General features: G+C 45.5%; 2 protein-coding genes across 4 annotated transcripts in view; one reads left to right on the top strand and one right to left on the bottom strand.

Annotated features, from left to right (window-relative positions):
- NAA15 (N-alpha-acetyltransferase 15, NatA auxiliary subunit) overlaps positions 1 to 18,665 on the bottom strand; it is a 33,758-nt gene extending 15,093 nt beyond the window's left edge. The window contains exons 1-7 of the mRNA XM_048942971.1: positions 18,468 to 18,665; positions 5,739 to 5,823; positions 4,092 to 4,196; positions 3,229 to 3,386; positions 2,601 to 2,735; positions 2,281 to 2,434; positions 172 to 291 (exon numbers count right to left, since the gene is read on the bottom strand). Coding sequence (XP_048798928.1) covers positions 172 to 291; positions 2,281 to 2,434; positions 2,601 to 2,735; positions 3,229 to 3,386; positions 4,092 to 4,196; positions 5,739 to 5,823; positions 18,468 to 18,521 — 811 coding nt within the window. The 5' untranslated portion in view covers positions 18,522 to 18,665. The remainder of the gene's footprint in view (positions 1 to 171; positions 292 to 2,280; positions 2,435 to 2,600; positions 2,736 to 3,228; positions 3,387 to 4,091; positions 4,197 to 5,738; positions 5,824 to 18,467) is intronic.
- A 227-nt stretch (positions 18,666 to 18,892) lies between these two features.
- Positions 18,893 to 22,656, top strand: NDUFC1 (NADH:ubiquinone oxidoreductase subunit C1). Of its 3 annotated transcripts, none has more exons than XM_048942985.1 (4): positions 18,894 to 19,208; positions 20,295 to 20,398; positions 21,511 to 21,571; positions 22,507 to 22,656. In XM_048942985.1, exons 1-4 carry the CDS (start codon positions 19,148 to 19,150, stop codon positions 22,509 to 22,511), a joined length of 231 nt encoding a protein of 76 aa, XP_048798942.1. In that variant the 5' UTR covers positions 18,894 to 19,147; the 3' UTR covers positions 22,512 to 22,656. The 3 variants fall into 3 exon arrangements, with proteins under 3 accessions (XP_048798941.1, XP_048798942.1, XP_048798939.1); XM_048942982.1 differs by having other exon boundaries at positions 21,511 to 21,593; XM_048942984.1 differs by lacking the exon at positions 22,507 to 22,656 and having other exon boundaries at positions 18,893 to 19,208; positions 21,511 to 21,594.
- The last annotated feature ends 746 nt before the right edge of the window (positions 22,657 to 23,402 follow it).

The raw sequence follows: 23,402 nt of genomic DNA, 5'->3' as shown, positions 1-23,402 counted from the left end.
GTCTTACTGTTGTTATCGTGCCTTTTTCCAAAACCTGTACTACCCACGCCGCGAGATTAAGATAAAAACTATAAAAAAGAGCTGTAAGAAGTAATTCTTCTCTATCAACAATGACTGCCGTTTGTGTTGCTGCTGTTACAACTTCCTCCCTACAATGCATCAAATCATCACCTGGTTTAAGTGCCTTTTCGAGGCCCTTGTAGTAGGCCCAGTTTTCAGGATTTCTTTCTTGCAATCCTTTGTAGACATCAACAGCTTCTTCAAGTCTGCCAAGTTGAAGCAGGAGTTCTCCTGTGTGAAACGCAGGAAATTTTAGTACGGTAACAGGAGAGTGAAGCAGTGTAATATCAATAACTCGGCAGCAAAAAGATAGATAATCCTCAACTCCACACAGATGCCGACTTTAAGGAAAAAAGATAATAGTTGTATCACAAACCAGCTGACAAATAACCTTTTACTCTAAAAATATGCGCACTTGACATAGCATTCAGTGATTCAGCTGCCATTAACTCTTGAAACTTACTTGAAAATTTAATCTGAAAAGCAAGATGCACATGTTTTTTCTCACTGGTTATTTTAAGCACAGGGAATGAGAAGTACGACACGGTATTTCACGTGTACAGAGCTGCAGATAAAAGAAGGGCTCTTCAGACTGGTACCTAACGAAACTTCAGTGTTTTAAGTCAAAACACTGATCTGAGTCATGAACGCTCAAGATCATGCAAGCAAGTTTTCCTTCAGTCATTCTTCAATATACGTTACAGTCATTAAAAGTGAGGTCTAGATCTTGATATACATAGCATCTTCCCTGACGCTGGAGTTGGAATGTAATTCAATTTCCAATTTCTCAATGAAAATCTGTGTTTTACAGTGCTTTGCTATGTGCAAATGGGAGGCACTAGAATATGACACACGAGGGGCAAAACATCATCATTCTACACTAAGGCCCGGGCTCTGTTGCAAGAGAAAAACAAAGAAATCAGATTCCAGTGTGGGCTATGAACTAACAGTAACTCGCTAAGTCGGAATTTTTACTCAAACAGTGAGAGGACGGCACAGCATCAAGCAGAAGAGAAGGAAGGCGTATACCAAGTGTACCTGTCAGTACAGCTGAACAAATCCAACTTCTGCATTTCACTGTTGGAATTTCAGAATGATAACGTACAGTATTGTTTGGTTGTTATATGCTAGACGATTACATTGGACTGCTTATCTGGACAGTATCTCCATGCATTGCAAGAGTGACTGAGGAAAACCAAAAGCCTTCCACTTGGCCCCGATGGCCAAGAAGGCCAACGGCATCCTGGCTTGCATCAGGAACGGTGCTGCCAGCAGGAACAGGGAAGTGACTGTCCCCCTGCGCTCGGTTCTGGTGAGGCCGCGCCTCCAGTACTGCGTCCAGTTTTGGGCCCCTCGCTGCAAGAAATACACTGAGGCCCTGGAGCGGGTTCAAAGAAGGGTGACAAAGCTGGAGAGGGGTCTGGAGCACAGGGCTTATGAGGAGCGGCTGAAGGAGCTGGGAATGTTCAGTCTGGAGGAGAGGAGGCTCTGGGAAGACTTTATTGCTGTCTATAACTACCTGAAGAGAGGTTGCAGTGAGCTGTGGGACGGCCTCTTCTCTCGTGTAATTGGTGATAGGACCAGAGGGAATGGCTTTGAGCTGCGCCAGGGGAGATTTAGGCTGGACGCTAGGAAATACTACTTCTCTGAAAGACTGGTCAGGCACTGGAATGGGCTGCCCAGGAAGGCGGAGGAGTCATCGACCCTAGAGGTGTCCAAGGAACCTTTGGATTTTGTGTTGAGGGACATGGTACGGTGACAACTATTAGTGATAGGTGGATGGTTGGACCGGTGATCTTGAAGGTCTTCTCCAACCTTGGCGTTTATGTGATTCTAAGATTATTCCATCCTTTCAGCACTTGGCCTGTCTGTCAGGACCAGCATTAAATCCTAGAGCAGCTAGGCTCTGGCTATGCTACGCAAACAGAATTTTACCTCACCAGCTCAGAACTATCTGTCTGAAACTCTCATCAGCTCCAGAGTTTCAGAACAGCAAGTCTGCACTCTGCTGATGATTTACCTACTAGGGAGAGACACGCGACAGGCGCGGCGCAGCTGCAAGGCAGGTTGTCCTTTACCACAACAGTTTTAAAAATTAATATAAACATCGAACTAAGAGTTTGTTTTTTCAATCTCAATTCCAAAAGACGGAAAAAGCTGACAGCACAGGCATTCCATTGCCTAATCGTGCATTCAAATGCATCTTTGAGTAGTAATTACCTTTAGTTTCTTCCACAGCCAATTTATCACAGATCTGTTTTTCATAGGTACAAAGATGCTCCAACGCTTCTTTATGTAGTCCTGCCTCACGGAGGACTTGATTTTGATACAGCAGCAGCTCACTGTACTCGTAGTCCACTTTATCAGGTGATGTCTACACAGGAAAGAGGCATGAGAAAGCTCAGCTTTCTAGAACTCGTTTGGGATTTCACTCATTTGACAAAAAAAACAGCATGAGGTTTTCATATCACGAAGGGAAACGGTGTTTCCTTTTTGGCTTAAGAAGCAATTCATGCAGAAATGCCACGATTTCCTCTTACCTGCTGAGTCTTCCTAAATTCCTCTAAAATTTTTGCTGCCATTTCATAGTCTTCCAACAGATGGTAAGCAATAGCGTAGCCTATCCATGATGCTCGTTGTGCAGGTCGGAGCTGAAGCAACTGATATCTTGTTTCCTGCAAAAGAGCAGCTATTCATTTTCTTGACTTTGTTCTGATGCTTTGTGGAATTCCCTAAGCAAAACTGTTTCCAGTATTATAAAACTTAACAACTGGCACTAAAATGTACTTTTCCATATGGAAAAGGTTGCTCTGAACCAAAGGAAACAAACTTCAACAGGTAGCCATTGTCTCAGCCAAATTAAAAAATTATACAACTGTTAAATCAAATAATGCAATAAGAATGAGGATCACCTACAGTATGGCTGCATTACGCAGCACTGGAGCCAAGTATAGCAAACAACCCTGCAGTGAGATTAAAAAAGAATAATCTGAACAAGTTAGAGAAACTGCTCAATAATCCAACTTATTTTCAAAAACTATTGAGTAAATGCTTTAAACGCTGGATTTCATAATGTAAATGTGGCTTTTTTTAAGTGTCATGCAATAATTTGCAGTCTTTACTGCAATTCCCCAGAAGCTGGTAATACGTGTAAGTACGTATACTTACCCTGTAACCTTCAAGATCCCTCATTTGAATCTGTAGCAGAGAAAGATCTCTCAAGATTTGAAGATTGTCTTTGTCCCATTTCAGTGCATTTCTATAGCATTTGATAGCTTCATCATACTTCTTGTCTGACCTCTGAAGCAGACCATAGACATGCCAACCTGGAAAACTCTGTTAAGGATTGCACTGAACTTGAGCAGGTAGAAAACTAATCTAACCTGGCAGTGATTGGTAAAAAGAAGTTGGTAAAAAGCTACAAAGCCATTTTAAAAACAGTATCATTGCAATCATTATACTCTTCTCCTCTGCTGCACAAAGCAGATGGAAAATATAGAACTACTGACCAGGTAGATGGTTACAGCGCCTGTAGTATGTCCTAAACTCTACTTTTAATGTACCGGGGAAGAAATTGCAGCAGGATCTCTGAGAAAGACCATCAAGTGTACTTAAATCTGCTTCTGAGTAAGAGCTTGATTAGACAACTGAACCAATGTGCTTCCTGCATTCTAACTGTATGACCAGTTCTCATCAATGCAATAGCAACTACTAATGTTTCTGAAGTAAATCACATGCTTAAAGGCCCAGTTCAGTCCCTGACAAATTTAGAGTTGTGCTCGAACTATAAAAACAAATTTATACAACACCAGCCAGAATAACTTTTGATTTAACTCCACCTGCAAGAATAGCTGCAAAGCAACTGCCTATTGGATAGTTTAAGCATTCCTAGATACGGGACATGGTTTCAAATTCTCAAATTCCATAACTCTAAGCATAACTCTACTGGCTCTTGCTGCAATTCCACAGGTCGAGGAGTTAAAGAAAAGACTTTCCCATTCATAAGCAAAACCTCTCTTCCAAAAGGATGCAGACATGACTCTTCAAGTCATTCCTTAGGCCTCTGCGCACCAGCTCATAAGCTTCCTCTTTCTTCCCCAGACAGTTTAATGTTAGTCCTTTCATCGCCAAGGTTTCTAAAAACACAAAGATCAAACAAGTATCAGTGATTCGGTTCTACGAGATTTTCTATTGAACATAATACCTGTATAGCACAAATGTAACTGCAGACTCCATTAACAGCATGAAGATACTGCGTTTTTTCCACAGGGAAAATTAAACTAGCAGATTATTGAGAGTATCACAGACAACAGTAAGTTACATTCAGTAGTTCTAGCCAAAGCAAAGATTTTTGTTTTCAGGACATGAAAAACTTTCTGCTTTACAAAACCTTTTGGAAGATACTAATTTAAACTGCTCGAGCATCTATTCACAAAACACTTGGAGACTTCTACAAAACCATCCGTGCCAACCTAGTTCACAAAGAAAATTTTTTGGAGAGAAGACAGACTCAACTCAGCAGTAAAAATACAGCAAGGGACAAACAATTCTTTCGTCTCTTCCAAAGAGACCATTCCTTCAGAAGAAGTAATGAGACCACAGAGCTGAGGGATACGTACCGTCCATAGAATGACCTGCGTTGAAAAGGATCTCAAAGATCACCTAGTTTCAGCCCCCCTGCCACGTGCAGGATCTCCAACCACCGGACCAGGCTGCCCAAAGCCACATCCAGCCTGGCCTTGAATGCCTCCAGGGATGGGGCATCCACAACCTCCTTGGGCAACCTGCTCCAGTGCGTCAGCACCCTCTGGGTGAAAAACTTCCTCCTAATATCTAACCTAAACCTCCCCTGTCTCAGTTTAAGACTCTTCCCCCTTGTTCTATCCATATCCACCCGCATAAACAGCCGTCCTCCCTCCTGTTTATACGCTCCTTTCAAGTACTGGAAGGCCACAATAAGGTCTCTCCGGAGCCTTCTCTGAGCGAAACAATTCCAGTTCCTTCAACCTTTCTTCATAGGAGAGCTGCTCCAGCCCTCTGATCATCTTAGTTGCCCTCCTCTGGACCCGTTCCAAGAGCTCCATGTCCTTCCTGTGCTGGGGGCCCCAGACCTGGACACGGTACTGCAGAAGGGGCCTCACAAAAGCTGTGTAGAGGGGGACAATCGCCTCCCTCTCCCTGCTTAGCACTCCTCTCTCAACACAGCCCAGGATATAGCTGGCCCTCTGGGCTGGAAGCACACAGTGCTTTGTGCCGTTGAGCACCATTCAATCCCTTTCTATTGCCTTGCATTACTTCCTACACACTGGTGAACAGTAATTTCCCCCGATAAGTGAATTCAACATTATGTACTTGTATTAAGAAGCTTGCATCACGTTAATGACTATGAAGACTTACAGCATGAAGAATGGTAAGCTAAGACTATGGTAAGATCAGACTTTAAAACCACAAACCTTACCAGCCATGACTGCGTGTCACGGTGCAGGCTTTTGGATGATTCGCTTTTCTACTTGAAGAAAATCCGCTTAAGGGCAAATCATCAACAGAAAGGCACCATATAAATTTTTACAGCTTACTGAATATAACATATTGTGGACTACAATATACTTAAGAGAATAATTGCCAGTTTCATTTTCTGCGTGGGGAAAAAAGTGAGCCCGTGCCATTTGAAAACTTACCTCCATGTTCTGCAAACTTTGGGTTAGAAAGGATCTGCTTACAAAACTTCAGCCCATTTCTATACTGCTTATGTTCATAACACCGCTGTTGAAGAAGAACAGAGCACGGTTATTCAAAACATTCAGGGTAAAAGTATATCCCCCAGAAGTGAACTGTCAGCAAAGATGGGACTTCCAGAAAACATACTCATGTTTTATTAAGACCTTTTTACCTTCCTATAATTAAAAATTTTCCCATGCCCAGATAAAGTACTATGTTCTGGTGGCAACGCAAAGTTAAACATATACCTGAAGATAGCTTTCAATACAGCATGCTCTCAGATAAGACACCACAGAAGAGATGTGACGTACCTGAGATAAGAGAGATTCAACCTTCCCGTATGCAAACCTTATTTAATAACATAACTTGGAAAGCACTCAACTCATTGTAGCTCAATCACCTTTCACAGAAAGGCTGCGAGCATTTCCAACAACCACAGAGGCTGTGAAAACAAGGCACTGGGTCTTGGTTTAAGCCATCTCTGTAAGCAATGTCTTATAATAATTTGAACACCACACAGGTCTGATATACATCCAAGCTCTTACAACCAATGCACGCTAGCATTATCTTGCCACACTCAAAATTGTGATGCAGAAAATTACACAATTCCACAGTCTTCGCAGGTAAAGTATTACATTCCTGTACACCCTGACAACTCACACCTAGACTCCGGTGGCACGTTCCGAGCCCGCAAGTGCCAGTCATGTGCTTCTTTACAAGGCTGGAAGTGTTCAACACAGAAGATCTGTTGATAAGCAGTATTCACTCCATCGCTGAGATCACATGAATTGAAGCCTCCTCAGACATACTGCATCACAGTGAGGGTGTATATACTAAAGAAGTACGGAAGTGCTTTGTATTTTGCTACTCTTCCATTTACAGGTTAAGTGTTTAGAACAAGAGAAAACCTGTGAACAACCAGGAGGGTATCAACAGTTCTCTGCACAGCAATGTAAGAGTCCTGTGGTGCCAGCGGCTGGAAACTGCCTTACAGCTACAGTGAATACACACATAACTGACTCCGAAAACTTTCACTACATCACTTTGGCAGTAAGCTTTCAGATCAACAGGTCTGAGCTGAACGTGCTGCTGGCAATCTGCGTGGGCCAGAACTGCTACTGGCCTCCCTGCATCTCTCCAGAGCTGCGAAGCTCAATTTCATTATTCCCGTATGCAACTACACTTCTTATCTGCACAATATTTCACAGCGTTTAGGGAGCAAGAAGGTAACAATCTCAGCATGCAAAACCACCGTGAAGCATGCTGTTAAATGCACTATTATTTTGGGTTGCCAAGAATAGAGTCACTACTAAGTCTTAGTGGTTTTATTGGTAAAGATACTTGTCCACGCTGAGGCCGAGTAAACCCAAGAATTAATGAATGGGTGTTGGTACGATGTAGATAATTAAGATGGTTAAGAAATCTGATCTCTGCTTGCAAACAGAGGTTCTCCAAAAGAAATCCACATAAACTAAGATTATGCACTGCATACAAACACAATAAAAGCCGCTTATGTATCTTCCACATCTTCCTTTCAGCAACCCATGTTGCATTCCAAGGGTTCTCACTAAGAATTTGCACTCCATACACATGAACGTAACATTTGCTGAACTCTACTGCGGTCAGAACTGCATCGGGGAGGTACAGGCTGTGTATTAGGAGAAGGTTCTTCCCCAGAGGGGGGTCAGGCCCAGAACAGGCTCCCCAGGGCAGCTGCAGGAGTTCAGAAAGCAAGTGAACAATGCTCTCAGACACAGGGCTTGATTATAGAGTGGTCCCCTGCGGAGCCAAGAGTTGGACTCAACAACTCTCACGGGTCCCATCCAACTCAGGATGTTCTTCGATTTTATGATATTATACGAAGTGAAGGACAGCTCTGGCCTGAAAACCACAACTGAGGAACTCTGCATGGCCAAACAACTTCCCTGCAGCTCAAGAGACTGAACTTCGGAAACATCTGACTTCGGCATCACCAATCAATGCCTCGATCCTTCTAAACAGAGATGCCAAAGATGAAATGGATTCAGGACCTCTACAGAAATCCACTCATTTCAGGCTATGTTCTTTTCCATCCTCAAGATTCTTTTGCTTTAGCTGTTACATTTATTAAAGCCAGTTTAGAATACACTGCTGCTACTTTCTTTCACAAAAGCTCTTAAGTGTTCACACGCGTAAGCTATCAACAGTTGTATTACCTACAGAAACCACCAAGAACTAAGTGCCTATTTAAGCATACATTATTATTTCTAGACATCAGCAGCAAAGGCTTGCAGAGCTCATTTCGTATGTGAAAAGAATTTCCTGTATCCCTCCAGCTAATCCTGTATTTTCCCTGTGCTTTAGTTCCCATTTTTCCACGGTTATACTGGATGTCTTTGTTGTGTAACGTAACACTTGTTACTCTATTTGACGAAGCTATTCATTATTTCACGCACTGAACTTTCTCCCCAGAAGAGAACATCACTACAAGTACAAGAAAATTCTTCCTATTTTTGAAATTTGGGGATATTGGAAGAATAAAAGCACATCAATCCTTACACAGTTCTGTATCTGAAATGCTTCTGTAAACAGCATCCTGATTTAAGTAATTTAAAAAAGCTAAAGGACAAGCATACTCCTCGTTTATTGTTCTATTTCACAAAGCTCTTCACCAGAACGTAACCAGCAGACCCATTCCCAATACTAAGAGGAAAGACCTGGAGCCAAAGTGTTTACTTGCACAATGAACAAGGCTGGAAGCGTACTGCAACACGCTCTAAAACTGCATCTTAATTTCACTGCAAACACGACTGAACTGACTGCGAAATGATAAACAGTTCTGTTGAAGCCAACAATTCGCTTGTGTGTGACTCATCTCATTATGCAAGAGGACGGTGATGAGAAAGAGGCACACGGCATGAACAAACTTTTGAAATCAGTTTCAGTCTCTTCCTTCTGTCAGTTCACAGCCTGTGCCAATCTCTAAACAGAAACCAGAGGAAGCAGCAGCTCTGTGAGCACCGACACAATCACTTTCAGTCATTTAGGCAAACACCATGAATTTCTAGGGTTTCATTTCACTCCAACGCCATGCCCCAACTTCAGTATAGGAGCACAGAGACATGCATTGCTTGAGCACAGCCCCAGCTGCCGCGGTCACTGGAAAGTCTTTCAGAAGAGAGTCTTAGTGGCTCTTGTTTACCATCTCTGAGGGCAAGAGTGTTAAACAAAGGTCTTGTAACAATGTTCCTGCTAAGCGCATCATCTTTCCTCAGACTGTTCCACGCTGGCTACAAAAATGCATCAGTAAAAATACATCACACCATCTGCCCTTAAGTTTAACTGAGCTAGACCAGAGAGATTTCAGGTAAAACAAAGTTCAAAAAAGAAAACTCTATTAAGCAGTTACATGGATGTTATGGGCACGCTTAAAAAAATAAAAGAGCACATCCACCTCAGCGTCTCGGGTTTAAGTCGCTCTGGCATCACAAGGGGTGCTGCTTAACGCCCCATCTTCTCTTCCAAAGTACAGATGGAAACACCAACAGTCAACTTCAAAGAAGTTTTTGGTTTTTGTTTTCTTTTCTAAATGAAAAGGCTATACTAAGTATCCGTATTGCTCTCAAGGTTCCCAAGAGCTGTACAGCCAAAATATCAGGCTGAAGACCGAAGCCAAGGCTCTTGCTTCCCACGCTGGTTAAAAGGGTCACAGGACAGGACAGTGGTCAGAGGACTCAAAAGGTACCACTGTAAGGTGACTTTTCCTATCTCCAAAGGCAGAAAAAGGACAAACCGTCTTGCAAGAAGAAGGGAAGGAAGACTAAGGGTTATATAACAAATCTGTACAGGCATCTTGGGGAAAAAAAAAACACAGCCAAAAAAAAAAAAGTCTGATTATTATTTACACCTTTTGGATATGACCTGATTTAAGAAACTGGCCAAGTGGCTTTGATCAACCACTTCTCACAGCTGACAGCGCAACAGCATCAAGCCTTCTTTTCTTCTCTTTCAAATCACCCATCATAAAAGCTGCTGCCTAGGCACCCTCCCATTCGCTCCCACTTAGGTGGGTGGGGAAGCAGTAAAACCTGCCACAAAGTGGTGCAGCCACAGGAACTCCAGAACATGTCTCCATGCGTGTCACAAGCGGTGATGAGGGGTGCTCCAGGGCTGCGTGATCTGTTTGAAGTACAGCTGTACAGATGCCAGCTATGAGCAAGAAATCTTATCTCTAAGCACTCTCATTTCATGTAGTCCAACCACCGAGCTTTCACCTTGAAGGAGAGTCGGCCTAAATAAAGCTGCAAATGAGAGAAGGAAATGACGAATGCAGCATGAGCCACTATGACATGTGCTTACCAAACCTTATTGAAATCTTACTGACACAAACCTTATTGAACTCGCGGCTCGAAGGAGCAGAAACACACAAGGAAAACCTTCAGGAAAAGTATCCAAAAAAGGGAAAGGAAGAAGAGTTACACATAGAAAGATGGCTGTAAGCTAAACGCCTAGCCTGGGAGTGAAAAATCAAGTGACCTGCTGGGGGTCAATTAGCTTCTGTAAGAGGAAAGAATCAGTGAAAGAAAAACTAAGCAGAAAGTCTTCTTCTGGGTCACTGCTTTCCTCTCAGAGGAGCAGTTTGTGGTGGCTATGCCCAGGCATCACACACATACAGTGGGACAGCTGTTCTACAAAATAACATCTTCCACACTTCCAAGGACTGCAGCGCTGCCTCCCCTAAGCTCCTGCACACACACACTTCTGCAGCCAGTGTGCTTGTGATGCTTGCCAGACAAGTGCCCTGCTACAGCTTGTGACAGCATGCCAGGAAAAGACATCAAAGTTCATCTTCTAAGAAGGCGATGTCTAAAGCTATAAAAAAAAAAAAAACTACCAGCACCAATTCTCTAATACACACTTGCTGCCCCCCTGAGTTTTTCCTTTCCTGTGTCACCAGATGTGTACAAGTATTCTAGCAAGCTTTTCTATACACGCTGTAGCCAGAAGTACAGCCTACTCCAAGCATACCAAGATTTTTTTTATGCCCAAACTCAATCTCTTTATTACATTAGAGTAAGGAAATGACACCTGCTTTAACACAATTATACTAAAAGCCAACAAGGTGACTTTGTAAAAAGCAGGAATTCTTTAAAGTCACTTCAGATGGCAGCAGGTAAGGCAATAATTGCATTCGTTCTTCTCCCCCCTACTAAGCACTTATTGACTGGAGCTGAGCAAACAGCAATTACTAGCCAGACTGACAGGAGGAAACAGCGATAGCCTGTACTCTCTAGAATCCAAGCTCAAGGCGGAAGGAGGGCTCATGTTCTAGAGTTTGAGACACCAAAACTGGTTCCAGACATCTAAGCAGAATCAGCTGGCAGCCAGCCTTACGCGCTCACATCCACCACGCTATATGTGAATGAATTCCTCTGCATTTCTTTCTTGATGGCCACCATAAAGCAGAGTGAAAAACCTTACCCAGCAATTCCACTGGTGACCCACCAGGTTGAATGCAAGGCAAAACTTACAAACCAGGGGGCTGCTAGAGCTAGATGAATACTCAAGGGCTGCCAACAAGAGCACAGACAGCACTTATATACAAACTTCATTCGGCACTGCACTAATTGCTTTCTCTTCACTATAAGCTAACATATTCTAGAAATTTTGCAACGTTTAACTTGTAATTCACAGCAATAGGTTCTGAAATTGGAACAATAGTGTGCAAATTCTAATAAAAAACTGAATTCTGCAAAGAACAGTACAAAGTACTTAACTCTCTTCTAAGATCATACGTTTCTTTGGGTCACGAGGAAGTCACATTTTTAACTCCATTATCTGCAGGAACTAGCACTAGTTCCATTGCTTCGCTGATGGTAACTCTGCCAAAGCTTGCAACTTAATTTAGCCAATACCAAAATACAATTTTCTTCAGAACCAAATCAGAACCAAAACTGGATTCTGCCCCAAACCAGTGGAGTGGCGACCTTAATTTTCATCACTAGTCCACTGTACTCCACCATACCTCTCTTCCTCAGCAGGTCACGTAGTCTGTAAGCCTCATCAACAAACAGCAGTATACTGCAGTCTATTTGCCATCACATTCAAGCGTTACCGGCTTGGGGAACCCACTGACATACACGTGCAGGTAAATGCTTTGCTTGCTCCTCAAAGTTCCCAGCAGGAAATATGATGAAGAAGGGTCTGCCTGTGCCAAAACAATGGAGGGATTCCATTCTGCTACCACTTCCCTGAGGGACTGCGAGGTTGAGCAGAAGGTAGAAGAATTCTTCCAGCTCCAACGATACACTCCTTCAAGGACTGCATAGCATTTCCCAGCAGCAGCCACAACCATGCTTGTAGCATCGTATAGTAACACGAGCAACTCCACTGGTTTTTGCAGCAGAATGCCTGGGCATAAACGGCCTTAGCATTAGCTAAGGCATGCACCTGAAATGTCTAACATGCACGCCTGCCACTCAGAAGCTATCTGCTCCTGCAGCGCTGTTCAGATCTAGCCAGTTAGAGGACAGTAAACCCTGCCAGTGTGCAGCTCAAGGTTTCCCAGCAGTTACTCTCTCTACGGCTAGACTAGATCAGGTCAAGTCACTAAGGTGCACTAATTCAAGCTAAAAGGAGTAAAGAAGATTCTGCAAGCTGGAAGCATTAGGAGCAATTGTTCACCCTGTCTTTTGAGCACTGACCATAACAAGCAGTTCAACAGCTCTAGACAAGTACTCCAACCACAGCATTCCAGTTCACAACAAACAAAAGACCTATATGTGAGAAGATGGAAAAAATTAGTCAAATCTAACAGATAATGCTGAAAAACTCCATGGCCAACTTGCATAAATTTTTGCTCTCAACTAGAATTGAAAACTAGCATCTTCCTCCACTGCCGTGCAGTTCACAAACACAACGGCTTTGTCTAAGGAACAGCTACAGCAACTGTCCAAGCCAAGGGACCAAGGCATCCTCCTCCTGCACAGCCTGCCTTACTTTTTGGGGTGAATGATACTCTACAGACAGCATTCCAAGGTAGGATACATCAGAAGGACAGGTTCAAATTGCAACTAGCAATTAAGAAGAAGAAATACACGAACATCTCCACTTAGTACAGAGGCAGGAAAAATCAGCCTATGCTTTTAAAGCAGCCTTGCATTGCAGTGTTTGACAAAATCCAGTGGGAAACAGCTGCAGACAAATAGTTACAGCTCTTCCACAAGAAAAACTAAAGTTCTGAAGCAAAACTTTTGCTGGAAAAAAAACAAAACAATTCTTCAACGTCAGCTCCATTGATTACTACTTGCTTATTTTGCTTGCACCCTGAAGTCCCCTCAAAAGAGGAGTGGCTGGCAGGACAAGGGAGGGAACTGTACCCTCCTCTTTGCCCTTGAGAGGCCCCGTCTGCTTCCAGGCCTGGGGTTTCCAGCAGAGGAAGGAGGCAGAGCTGCTGGAACAGGCCTACAGCAGGGCCACGAAGATGATTAGAGGGCTGAACCACCTCTCCTCTGAAGAAAGGTTGAGGGAACTTCAGCCTGGAGAAGGCTCCTGGGAGGCCTCATTGTGGCCTTCCAGTACTTGAAGAGAGCTTATAAACAGGAGGGAGATTGACTACTTACATGGGCAGACAGCAATGGAACAAGGGGGAACAGCTTTAAACTAAACAGGGAGATTTAGATTGGATGTTAGGAGGAAATTTTTCTCACTAAGGGCAGTGAGGCAGTGGCACAGCTGCTCAGAGAAGCTGTGGTGCCCCATCCCTGGAGGTGCTCAAAGACAGGTCGGATGGGGCTCTGGGCAGCCTGAGCTGGTGGGGGCAGCCCTGCACACGGCAAGGGGGGAACTGGACAGGCTTCAAGGTCACTTCCATCACAAGCTATTATGTGAATCCATAATTTTAACCTCTCCTTCTTGGGAAAAATTGTCACAAATCTGGCCTTGTGTCAAGTCAGATCAGCTGGCTTCTGTCCATTTCTCAGTATTTCCAGGGCTCAGGCTTCATCTCTGAATCTTGCATGAAACTGACAAAAGATCTGGCACGGATAGCAAATACGCATTATACTTCCACAATCATGTAAGTAAATAAATTCAAATTCTAAATTGGGATAAAAAAAAAAAGGGGGGGCTCCCACAAAAGGTCATTACAGACTCGTACGGATATTTCAACTCAGCTGCAACTCGTGACACAGCCTGGGGCACATGCTGAGGCCACTGACACTTTCTACCTTTGTATTATGTCCGAAGTATTCTTTACACTCAGCTCTGAGGTATGAGATGTTGTCTTGTAGCGCTGAGTCATTGCAAAATATCTAATGTGACTATTAAGATAAAAAAAAAAAAGGTCGTTCTTCAGCATGACCAGGTTTGCTACCTTGATTGTGTGCCATCATGGGAACACCCATCTCTCTAACAAAGACACAGCAATGCTACTAGACACAGAAGGTCCGTCCTTTATTTCCATTCCAATGTTTCAACCAAGCCATTTTTTTCCTCCTACTTTTGGGAAAGCCAAGTGAAGCATTCCTTCTTACATGGGGAAAAAAGTGATGGACGTTTCTGCAGCCACAATATCGGAAAAGCCCTGATAGCAATTCTGTGTTTCAGATGAGACAGCACGCGGTACAACTTCAGAGGTGAGCACACCTGATTACAGTACAGTCATGCAAATGCAGTGACGATCGCATACAAAATGTGCTAATTTATTTGGTGACCGATAAAAGCAGAATTTAGAAAAGTAGACTTTAATCTTGTCTTTAATCTCCAAGTGAGACCATTTAAAAAGATACTCCAGGTTTGCCACCTCAGCAGCCTTGGAGTCAGCACCCAAATTGCTGAGACGGCATTATCTTCAAGGACTGCTGCTGCCTAAAGCACGAGTGAAGGAGAAGCACAGGTCTGTCAAGTTTGGAAGCGGAGGGACAACGAGCAGATTCTGGAGTGAAGACACAGGAAGATGGCCCGGCAGGAGGGACTTGGCACATTCACAGCAGAGCAACTAACGAGATGCTGTTCAACAGGCTTTTTTTTTTTTTTTTAATGTCATTAGGAAGTTCCTACAGCTTTTAGTAGAGCGCTCGACAAAGCTGTGGACAGGAAGAACAGCTCAAAGACAAACACGCTTGCACAGAGCAGCATTATCACAGCAGTGAGCAACCCAAGGTGAAACACAGCACTCTTCCTCCTGCAGCAGACATGCTGGTGCTCGTGATGCCCTGCTGCAGGACAGACTGCAGCTGCGCAGAGCCAAGCCCTGCCTGCACGTAAGAGAACCTATTCTGACCACCCATATGCCACCCCAGGCATCAAAAGCACAGCATAGAACCACCAGACCTGAACAAAGAGCTTCCATCTTATACAACGTTACAAACTTAGGGATAGGCCAGCACTGCGCTCCACTTTTTTTGCCTATTACTTCTAGATGCTGGATTACAGATCAGTACAACCTATTAATTCAGGCCTGAATACACTTAATTCCTTACTTACTCACTGGCATCACGTAATACAATGATCTTTCCCTTAAACACATGGACTTCACTTTTGCTACTCAATTCACACTCAACTGGAGGCAAAGCCTACCAGCTACAGTGAGCAAATGCATCTTCCTGCTCTGCCAGAACATCCTGACTCTGTAAACCGTTTCCTCTGCTCCTTCCAGGAAAGTGGAAAAAATCCCACCTCAAATAGCATTGCTTTTAGTATTTTTAAAGTACGTTTCAAATATATACAACTCCTACATCCAAACCAAAGTTTGTTGGATATCGTTGATGGGATTCGTGAAGTAGAAACTGAACATACCCAGTGAATGGCATCTGATCAGATGCGGTGGCATAATAAGCTGGCAGAAGGCCAGAGACATTCACCAGTCACATTTGATACAACTCAGTCAATCATATTTCCTGCAATTATTTGTCTTATCTTCTCCAGTAAGAAGGGCATAACAAAAAACGAAAACACTGAACTGTTTCCTCCATAAATTCATAGTGCATCCAGATTTCTGAGTGTCAACATTAACTCCTCCATTCCTTCGGTTCTCGCATTCAATATTCTACCTCACCATAGAATCACAGAACGACCTGGGTTGAAAAGGACCGCAATGATCACTCCATTTCAACCCTCCTGCTACGTGCAGGTTTGCTAACCACCAGACCAGGCTGCCAGAGCCACATCCAGCCTGGCCTTGAATGCCTCCAAGGATGGGGCACCCCTCTTCCTCTGCCTGACATCTTCTTCAGTAATCTGTGGACCGCTCAGAGATTTCCTGTGTTTGAAAGGACGACACGGACTCAAATCGTTCCAAATGTTCAAGTGGGCCCAAAATAAATAAGTTGGGAAAATGTACAGAGCCGCTTTTCTTCTTCTACATTCTACAGGACCTTTGGCAAATGGCAGCAGCACACAAATACCTACCTGCAGACTTAAGAGCAAGTAGTTCACACCACGAGAACAATATAAGCTAGAAACTTTATTTTTAACAGAAGCACAAATTGAAGCAGCATAGCCATCAATCATCTTGTGACCGTTTGTTTAGCTTTTTCTTGTAATTCAAGCTGATCACACAGATTCCTTTCTCTCTGCACTACAGAACATCAAGCTGTGAAATGCCATTCATATGGAAAACTTCTTTGTATTAGAACCTCCACATACCTGTAATGTGACTGGAAGAGGTTAGTCTAGTTAGAGTGTTGCAACAAACAAGGGCAAAGCACACACCTTTCTGAACTCCGAATTCGTCAGCTAAGTGGAAATGCTGGTTTGCAAGCCCTTCTATATGCAAAAGAAACTCACAGATCACGTAAGCTGTTTTCTACAAAACAAAAACTCTGAAAAATAATAATTAACTTTCACTACAGAAAGGTAAACGCAGGTTGGGAAGCTCAATACGGTTTTTGCAAGACCTTAATATTTCACTTCTGCACTACAGGCACATTTCTTAAAAGAAAGGCAAAGAAACGAGGATTCAGAAGCAACACTTATTTTTTTTTTTTTTAAGTTTCTTTTTAAACTTCACTTAGAAAAATACAAAGATGCTCACCCGCTTAGTTCCTATGTTCACTACTTCCAGAAAAACCTAAGTGTGACTGATATCCCATTTCTGTTCATAGTTTCACTGCCAGCAATTATCTATCTGAAGAGTAATGCACCCTTTCAATAGCACTTGGCCTGGTTGCCAAAGCATCTGCTGAAAAATCCTCATCCAGTCTTGCTCCCCTGGACAGCTCTAGGTGCCTGCCCGAGCTAGAACATGCCAGCCCGGGCCAACTCATCTGGCCACTGCACCAGGCAGCCTGGGTTCCACCAATGGGCCAGCTGCCCAGGCAAGCTTTGGTACTTGTTTCTGCTGCTCACCAACCCTGGGCCACAGGAAGAGTGGCTGAGGGTACAACATCGTGAAGGATCTCAGCCTTCTGAAAAGCAGGGCTGCGTCAAGGAAGGGTTGTAACAAGAGCAGTATAGAGAGGTGGCGTGGGAGTAGGAAAGGTGTGTTTCCTTGGGCTTGCATGGATAAATAGGTTGTGCTAACAGACACCTCACACTCAAGCCAACCACGTAATCAAAACTTTACAAAGCATGGTCATTACCTATAATAAGGCAGACAAGTAGTTCATTAGCCATGTTTTCAGCATGACCTTAACCCTTTTGCTATTCAAAAAGACACCTCAGACGGAGCAGCCTTAATACTAGACTATGTGTCACCAGCTTTAACTCTGGAAGATGCAGGGAAACAGAAAGCCAAATAACTTGTAGCTTAAACAGTACCTGAAATTCTTGTGTTTTTATTGAAGTTGTTCAGGTAAAAAGACCACAAAACTGTAATTGCTTCAGTGTACAGACTACAACAGACATTTCTCTTCAGTGATCTGAACCAGCTCTACTGTTCCAGCTCAAAACGTGTACATGCTTAAAACACAGCCAGGCCAACTGCTGAGCAGGACTGAATCCCTCCAAGCAGAAATAAGCTTCACAGTTCCCTGTGCCTGCTCTAATCTTACCCAAGTGGTGTGTCTTCTCATGTCTTTACCAAAGGGACATGATTTAGCAGAGAGTTGTTAGAGTTGGGCTAGTATGATTAGGTCGTGGTTGGACTTGATAGTCTTTAAGGCCCTTTCCAACCTGAACGACTCTATGATTCTATGAAATCAGAGGTTTGCAGCACTACAAACAAGATCCCATTTTCACAACGTTTCGCAGATCAGCCACGTGCACCGCTTGCATGGCAGAGCCTTACAGAACTCTAGCAGTGCAGCTGCTTCGGGAGGCCTGCGCTACTTCTCACTGCTGGGCTCTGGAGGAACCCCACTAAACCAAGCCGATGTGGAACATAAGTTTCTTAAACAAAACAGAGTTTTTCAAAAATATATATGTAGTTCGTGACTCTGATAACACACCCTCCTGACCAGTCGAGGACGGCTGCGGCCAGCCCTAACCTGCTTAGAAAAAAAGAAAAGCTAAACTTCAGCAGGGCTCGCAAGCCTCCACCGCCCTTCACTTCCTCCTCCAGAAGCCGCCTTCCCCGCCAAACTATCGTGACTCCTGAAGCACAATCCGAGCTCTCGGGAACCCAGAAGGCGGCCGTGTCGGCGTCGTGCGCTCGCAGTGCCCCTGGGCGCTGGTTGCGGCAGTGCCTATGTTACCGCGGCCCTCCACGAGACAGAACGGGGGCCGCCGCCCGCGCCGCGCGGCCCACCCGCTTCCCGCCCGCCACTCACCAGGATGCGCTTGAAGAGAGCGTTCTCCTTGGGCGGCAAGCTGACCGACGGCATGGTCCCGCCGCTCCGCTCCCGCCGACAGGCTCCGGGAGGGGTGGGAGAGCGGGCGGGTCGCGTCCCGTTCCCGCCGCTCGCTCGCCGCCGCCGGGAGCCTTCCCCCCGCGCCGGAGCCTGACCGCCGCCTCCCCACCCCCACCGGCCTGCCCCGCGGCTACCGCGCTCTCCGTCCGCCGGTCGCGGGCCCGGCCCCGTGCGCCCGCCGGGCTGGGCTGCCCCGCGCCGAGCCCCGGGCGGCGCTCACGTGGTCACGGAGCAGGCCGGAGAAGCGCCGCCAAAATGGCCACCGCGCGCGGCTTCCCCAGCCGGGTCACTGCGCGCAATGCGCATGCGCCACGACCCCACACCAGCCCCGCCCGGCCCCGCCCATTGAATCACGCGTCGCCGCAGCGAGGGGCTTAAGTTCTGAGCCCGCCCCTCAGCCCGGGCGCTCGTTGGCCTTAAAGGACGCGGTGGGCGCCGTGGTCGTAGCTGCCCACGCGCGGTGCTGTCGTTCTGCTTGTCCCAACGTCCTGCAGGACCGGTTCCGTGCCCTGTGGGACGCGCGGGCTCCGCCCGGCCGGTAGAAGGCGCTCTTTGGCGCAGCCTGTGTGACTGCGACTGTCCCGCACCCGACAGACAAGATGGCGGCGCCGTTGAGGGTAGTGAAGCGGCTGCAGTTGGCGGGTGGCGGGCCCGGTCTCGGTGAGCGGCGGCAGCGGGCCGATGGGGTGTCTTGTGGTCGCTTAACTGGCCTTCTGTTACTCACGACCGTTACGCGTTAGCGTGCGCCGGCGGGGCTTCGCTGTGAGTTCAATAATGAGGTTCAATGAGACAAATGAGGTTCAACACGGCAAAGTGCAAGGTTTTGCATTTGGGCCGGAGGAACCCCAGGCACCTGTACAGGCTGGGAGGAGTGGGCCTGGAGAGCAGCTCGGCAGAGAAGGACCTGGGGGTTCTGATGGACGAGAGACTGTACATGAGCCAGCACTGCGCTCTGGCAGCTGGAAAGGCAAATGGGATCCTGGGCTCCATCAGGAGAGGGGTGGCCAGCAGGGACAGGGAGGTGATTGTCCCTCTCTACTCGGCTCTTGTGAGGCCCCATCTGGAGTACTGTGTTCAGGTGTGGAGCCCTCAGTACAAGAAAGACATTGAGATTTTGGAAAGGATCCACAGGAGGGTGACTAAGATGATCAGGGGGCTGGAGCACCTCCCCTATGAGGACAGGCTGAGGGAGTTGGGCTTGTTCAGCCTGGAGAAGAGAAGGCTGCGGGGTGACCTCATTGCAGCCTATCAATACCTGAAGGGAACCTACACCCAGGAGGGGAGTAAACTCTTCAAAAGGGCTGACAACAGCAGGACTAGGGGAAATGGATCCAAGTTGAAGGAGGGAAGATTTAGGTTGGATGTTAGGGGGAAGTTCTTTACAAGGAGAGTGGTTAGGCCCTGGAACGGGCTGCCCAGGGAGGTTGTGGATGCCCCGTCCTTGGACGTGTTTAAGGCCAGGTTGGACGGGGTCCTGGGCAACCTGATCTGAATGTGTATGTTTGGTGGCCCTGCTAGGCAGGGGGGTTGGAACTACATGATCCTTGAGGTCCCTTCCAACCCGGGTGATTCTGTGATTCTGTGTGATTCTGTGTGATTCTGTGAGTCGTGCCCTGCAGCCTGCGGTCACGTGTCTGTTTCCTCGCTTCGTTTTGAATCCCGGCCGGTGGTGTCCCGTCGCGGTGCCCGACGTGTCCGTGTTGGAGCATTATGTATTAACGTGACTAAAGTCTTCTGCCTTTACAGCTTTGACTCGTTCTGCGTTTTTTGCAAGAAAGCGCATCTACGACCAACCAAACTGGTTTGGAGTTGGTTTGGCTTTCACCACCAGTGCTGCCCTGTGGGCTTTTGTAAGTGTTGGTTGATTTTGTTGAACTTAATCATTTCCAAATCATAGTGGTCTGAAGGCAATAGCTACTATTAGTTATGGTGTTGGTATAGCAGGTGTTAAGGCAGAGGCATGACTTGTGGATTACTTATGCCTTACCAAGTCCGTGTTGCAATTCACTGTATAAGAGCTCTTGGGCTTGATGTTGGAATGAGCAGGATGTAGTTTCTCTCATGAGAAAATATGAAGGGTGAGCAGCATGTGTGAGGGTCACAATTTCCAGGGCAGGATGTATTCCTCCTCCCCTTGGTCCAACAGTTCCTTTTTGGGAAGCAAGAAAAAAAAATTGACCAGCAAAATCTCTTAGAACGCTATGAGTCTCAATGGACTTGGAAACCCATCCAGTCCTAGTCTTCTGCTGTGGGTGGGGATCCCTCTGACCAGCTGAGGCTGCACTGGGACCCATCCAACCCGGCCTTGAGCCCCTCCAGGGATGGGGCATCTACTGCTTCTCTGGGCAGCTTGCACCTGTGTCTCAACACCTGAAAAATTACTTCCTAACATCTAACCTAAACCTCTCCCCGTTGGAGGGAGGGAGGGGAAAAGGAGGCTGAGGGGAGACCTTATTGCTTTTTTCCCAATATCTGAAAGGAGCTTACAGCGAGAGCGGGGTTGATCTCTTCTCACTGGTGACAGGACGAGGGGAAACGGCCTCAAATTGTGCCAGGGTAAATTTAGGTTGGATATCAGGAAGCACTTCATTATAGAAAGGGTTGTTAAGCACTGGAATCGGCTCCCTGGGGAGGTGGTTGAATGCTTAAAATCCCTTTGGATGTGGTGCTCAGGGACATGACTTAGTGGAGGGCTGTTAGAGGTAGGGTAGTATGGTTAGGTTGTGGTTGGACTTAATGATCTTTAAGGTCTTTTCCAACCTGAGCAATGCTATTATTCTATGTCTTACTGGCCAATTGATAATATACATCTAATTTACCCTTTACCTTCCCTGTGTTCCCAGTGATTACCTGTTGGCTTACTTTCTGGTATTAGGATTTCATTTTTCAGGAAAAAGTGGTGATTTTTTTTGTTGTTCTGGTTTTGTGTTGTATAGCCATTTAACATATGATGTTTTTATAGCTTTTCAAGCAGCATAATGAAGATGTAATGGAATATGAAAGAAGAAAACAAGAAAGGGAACGTAAGTGTACAGGTTGTTCATAGTAAGTATGCATGTAGAGATACTTTTGACACAGACTGATAATCATGCTCATCTTTGATTTAGTTGAATTATCAACATCTTGACTGCTGGCTTTTGTTTTTTGTAGTGTTTTCTTTAATGTTTTGTTTGGGCTTTTTGATATTTAGCCACTGCGCTCCCAGTTTCACAATGATAAAGTGACAGGTATTCATTTATGTGCATGTTGGCTGTTTGCTTTTTCTCTTAAAAATGCAGATGTGGAGAAAACAACCTCTGTTGTACTAACAAATTTAGATACCAAAGGGCATGCCTTATGAGTGCTTCAATGGCAAAGAGTTAAAGACTGGGTGTGGGACTTTTCCTTAGTTTTGATTGTGTTACCAAATAAGAGTGATACGAAGTCAGTACCTACAGATTTGTGTTGTTAAGGAAATAATGAGAGTCATTGCCATTATTAGACATAAGGAAGAACTGTTTCTCTCAGAGAGTGGTCAGGCACTGGAATGGCTGCCCAGAGAGGTGGTGGAGTTGCTGTCCCTGGCAGTGTTCAAGAGGCGTCTGGATGACGTGCTGCGTGATACAGTTTAGTGCTAGTGGTGGCAATGGTGAAGAGGAGATGGTTGGACTGCATGATCTTGTAGGTCGTTTCCAACCTTGTGATTCTATGATCCTATGGATATTGAAAAGACAATTTAACTGTGTTTCTACCAGCTGGCTCAGAGCAATTCAAGTGTTATTTGAAAGAGATACTTAAAACTAATACAGAAAACCTTGTAGCGTTGTGGCTATTTTCCTCCCAAGATTTCTTGTGCTGCTAAACACCTCGAATGTTGTGAAGCTTTTCTATCTGACTACATTGTATGTATTTTCTCTGCATTTGTTGTTTCCTTGTATATGTATTTGTTGCTAAGGGTTTTTTCCCTCCTCTTTCCTAGGCTGACCAAATGTTCAATAAGAAATATCATCAGTTGTGTCCTGTGAATTAAGGAATACAGCAGACCCACCTACAAGTATTTAAACCCTTATCTGTTCGTTCATTTCACGTGCATAATTATAAAATAAAGCGTGGAGGAAGCTTCTGAAGACTTCTCTTGCCATTTGTGTATTATTCTACTAGCTTTTATTAATTTTCTGATTGCATTTATGTACTTGATAGTTCTGAAAATAATGTGGATCAAGTGTGTGGTTTTGTGGATTGTGCATTACCAAGTCGAGCATCAGTTAAGAGACAGCTCAGCAGACAGCTAGAAGGGAGCTGCTTGTCCAAGGCATTCTAGTCAGCATCTCACGGATAGTGCTGTGACTTTGCAGTGTTTCTGAAAGGCAGCACCAGTTGAGTGCTTGCAGGGCTGTGCTCCGGGTGGCACAGAGGCAGGAGCTGGCTCAGCCGGGGGCTGTGCTGGCTGTTGTTATCTGTGTTCTAGCACTGCCTTGCTGTTCCCCTGGTGAGACAAGCCGTTCTGCAGTCTTCTGACTGCCTAGCCCTGCACTTGCTGTAAGTCAAGGTCAGGCAAGGTCGAAGGGAATAAAAATGGAGTAGCGACAATGGCGCTGCCTGCCTGTGTGGGAGGGGAGAACCAGCCGCGCTGTGTGACCCTGAGGTGCTCGTGAGCGGGTTGGAAAGGTCTCGCGGCTGTGATTCGCTTCCTGCGGGCTGTGACCGCCTCGACTCTGAATCTCTTTTTTTCCCTTTGCTTTCAATTGGGGCGGCTTCTCCGGCGTGTTTTTTACGAACGCATGGCGACGAGCACTTCTAAAGAAGTCCCTGCTTCTTCCCTTCCACCCGGTGCGGTCCCCGCGCTGCGGCCGATGGCTGCGGAGCCGTGCGAGC

This window comes from Lagopus muta, chromosome 4, assembly GCF_023343835.1.
Source record: "Lagopus muta isolate bLagMut1 chromosome 4, bLagMut1 primary, whole genome shotgun sequence".
In the NCBI taxonomy this organism is placed as follows: domain Eukaryota; kingdom Metazoa; phylum Chordata; class Aves; order Galliformes; family Phasianidae; genus Lagopus; species Lagopus muta.
The sequence above is the reverse complement of the archived record's forward strand: the minus strand, read 5'-3'. Positions and strand labels throughout refer to the sequence as shown.

Coding starts and splice junctions, on each gene's coding strand:
- NDUFC1 (XM_048942982.1), top strand. CDS start 19,148: ATGGCGGCGCCGTTGAGGGTAGTGAAGCGGCTGCAGTTGGCGGGTGGC. Junction 19,209..20,294: donor GGGTGGCGGGCCCGGTCTCG/GTGAGCGGCGGC, acceptor CTGCCTTTACAG/CTTTGACTCGTTCTGCGTTT. Junction 20,399..21,510: donor GTGCTGCCCTGTGGGCTTTT/GTAAGTGTTGGT, acceptor ATGTTTTTATAG/CTTTTCAAGCAGCATAATGA.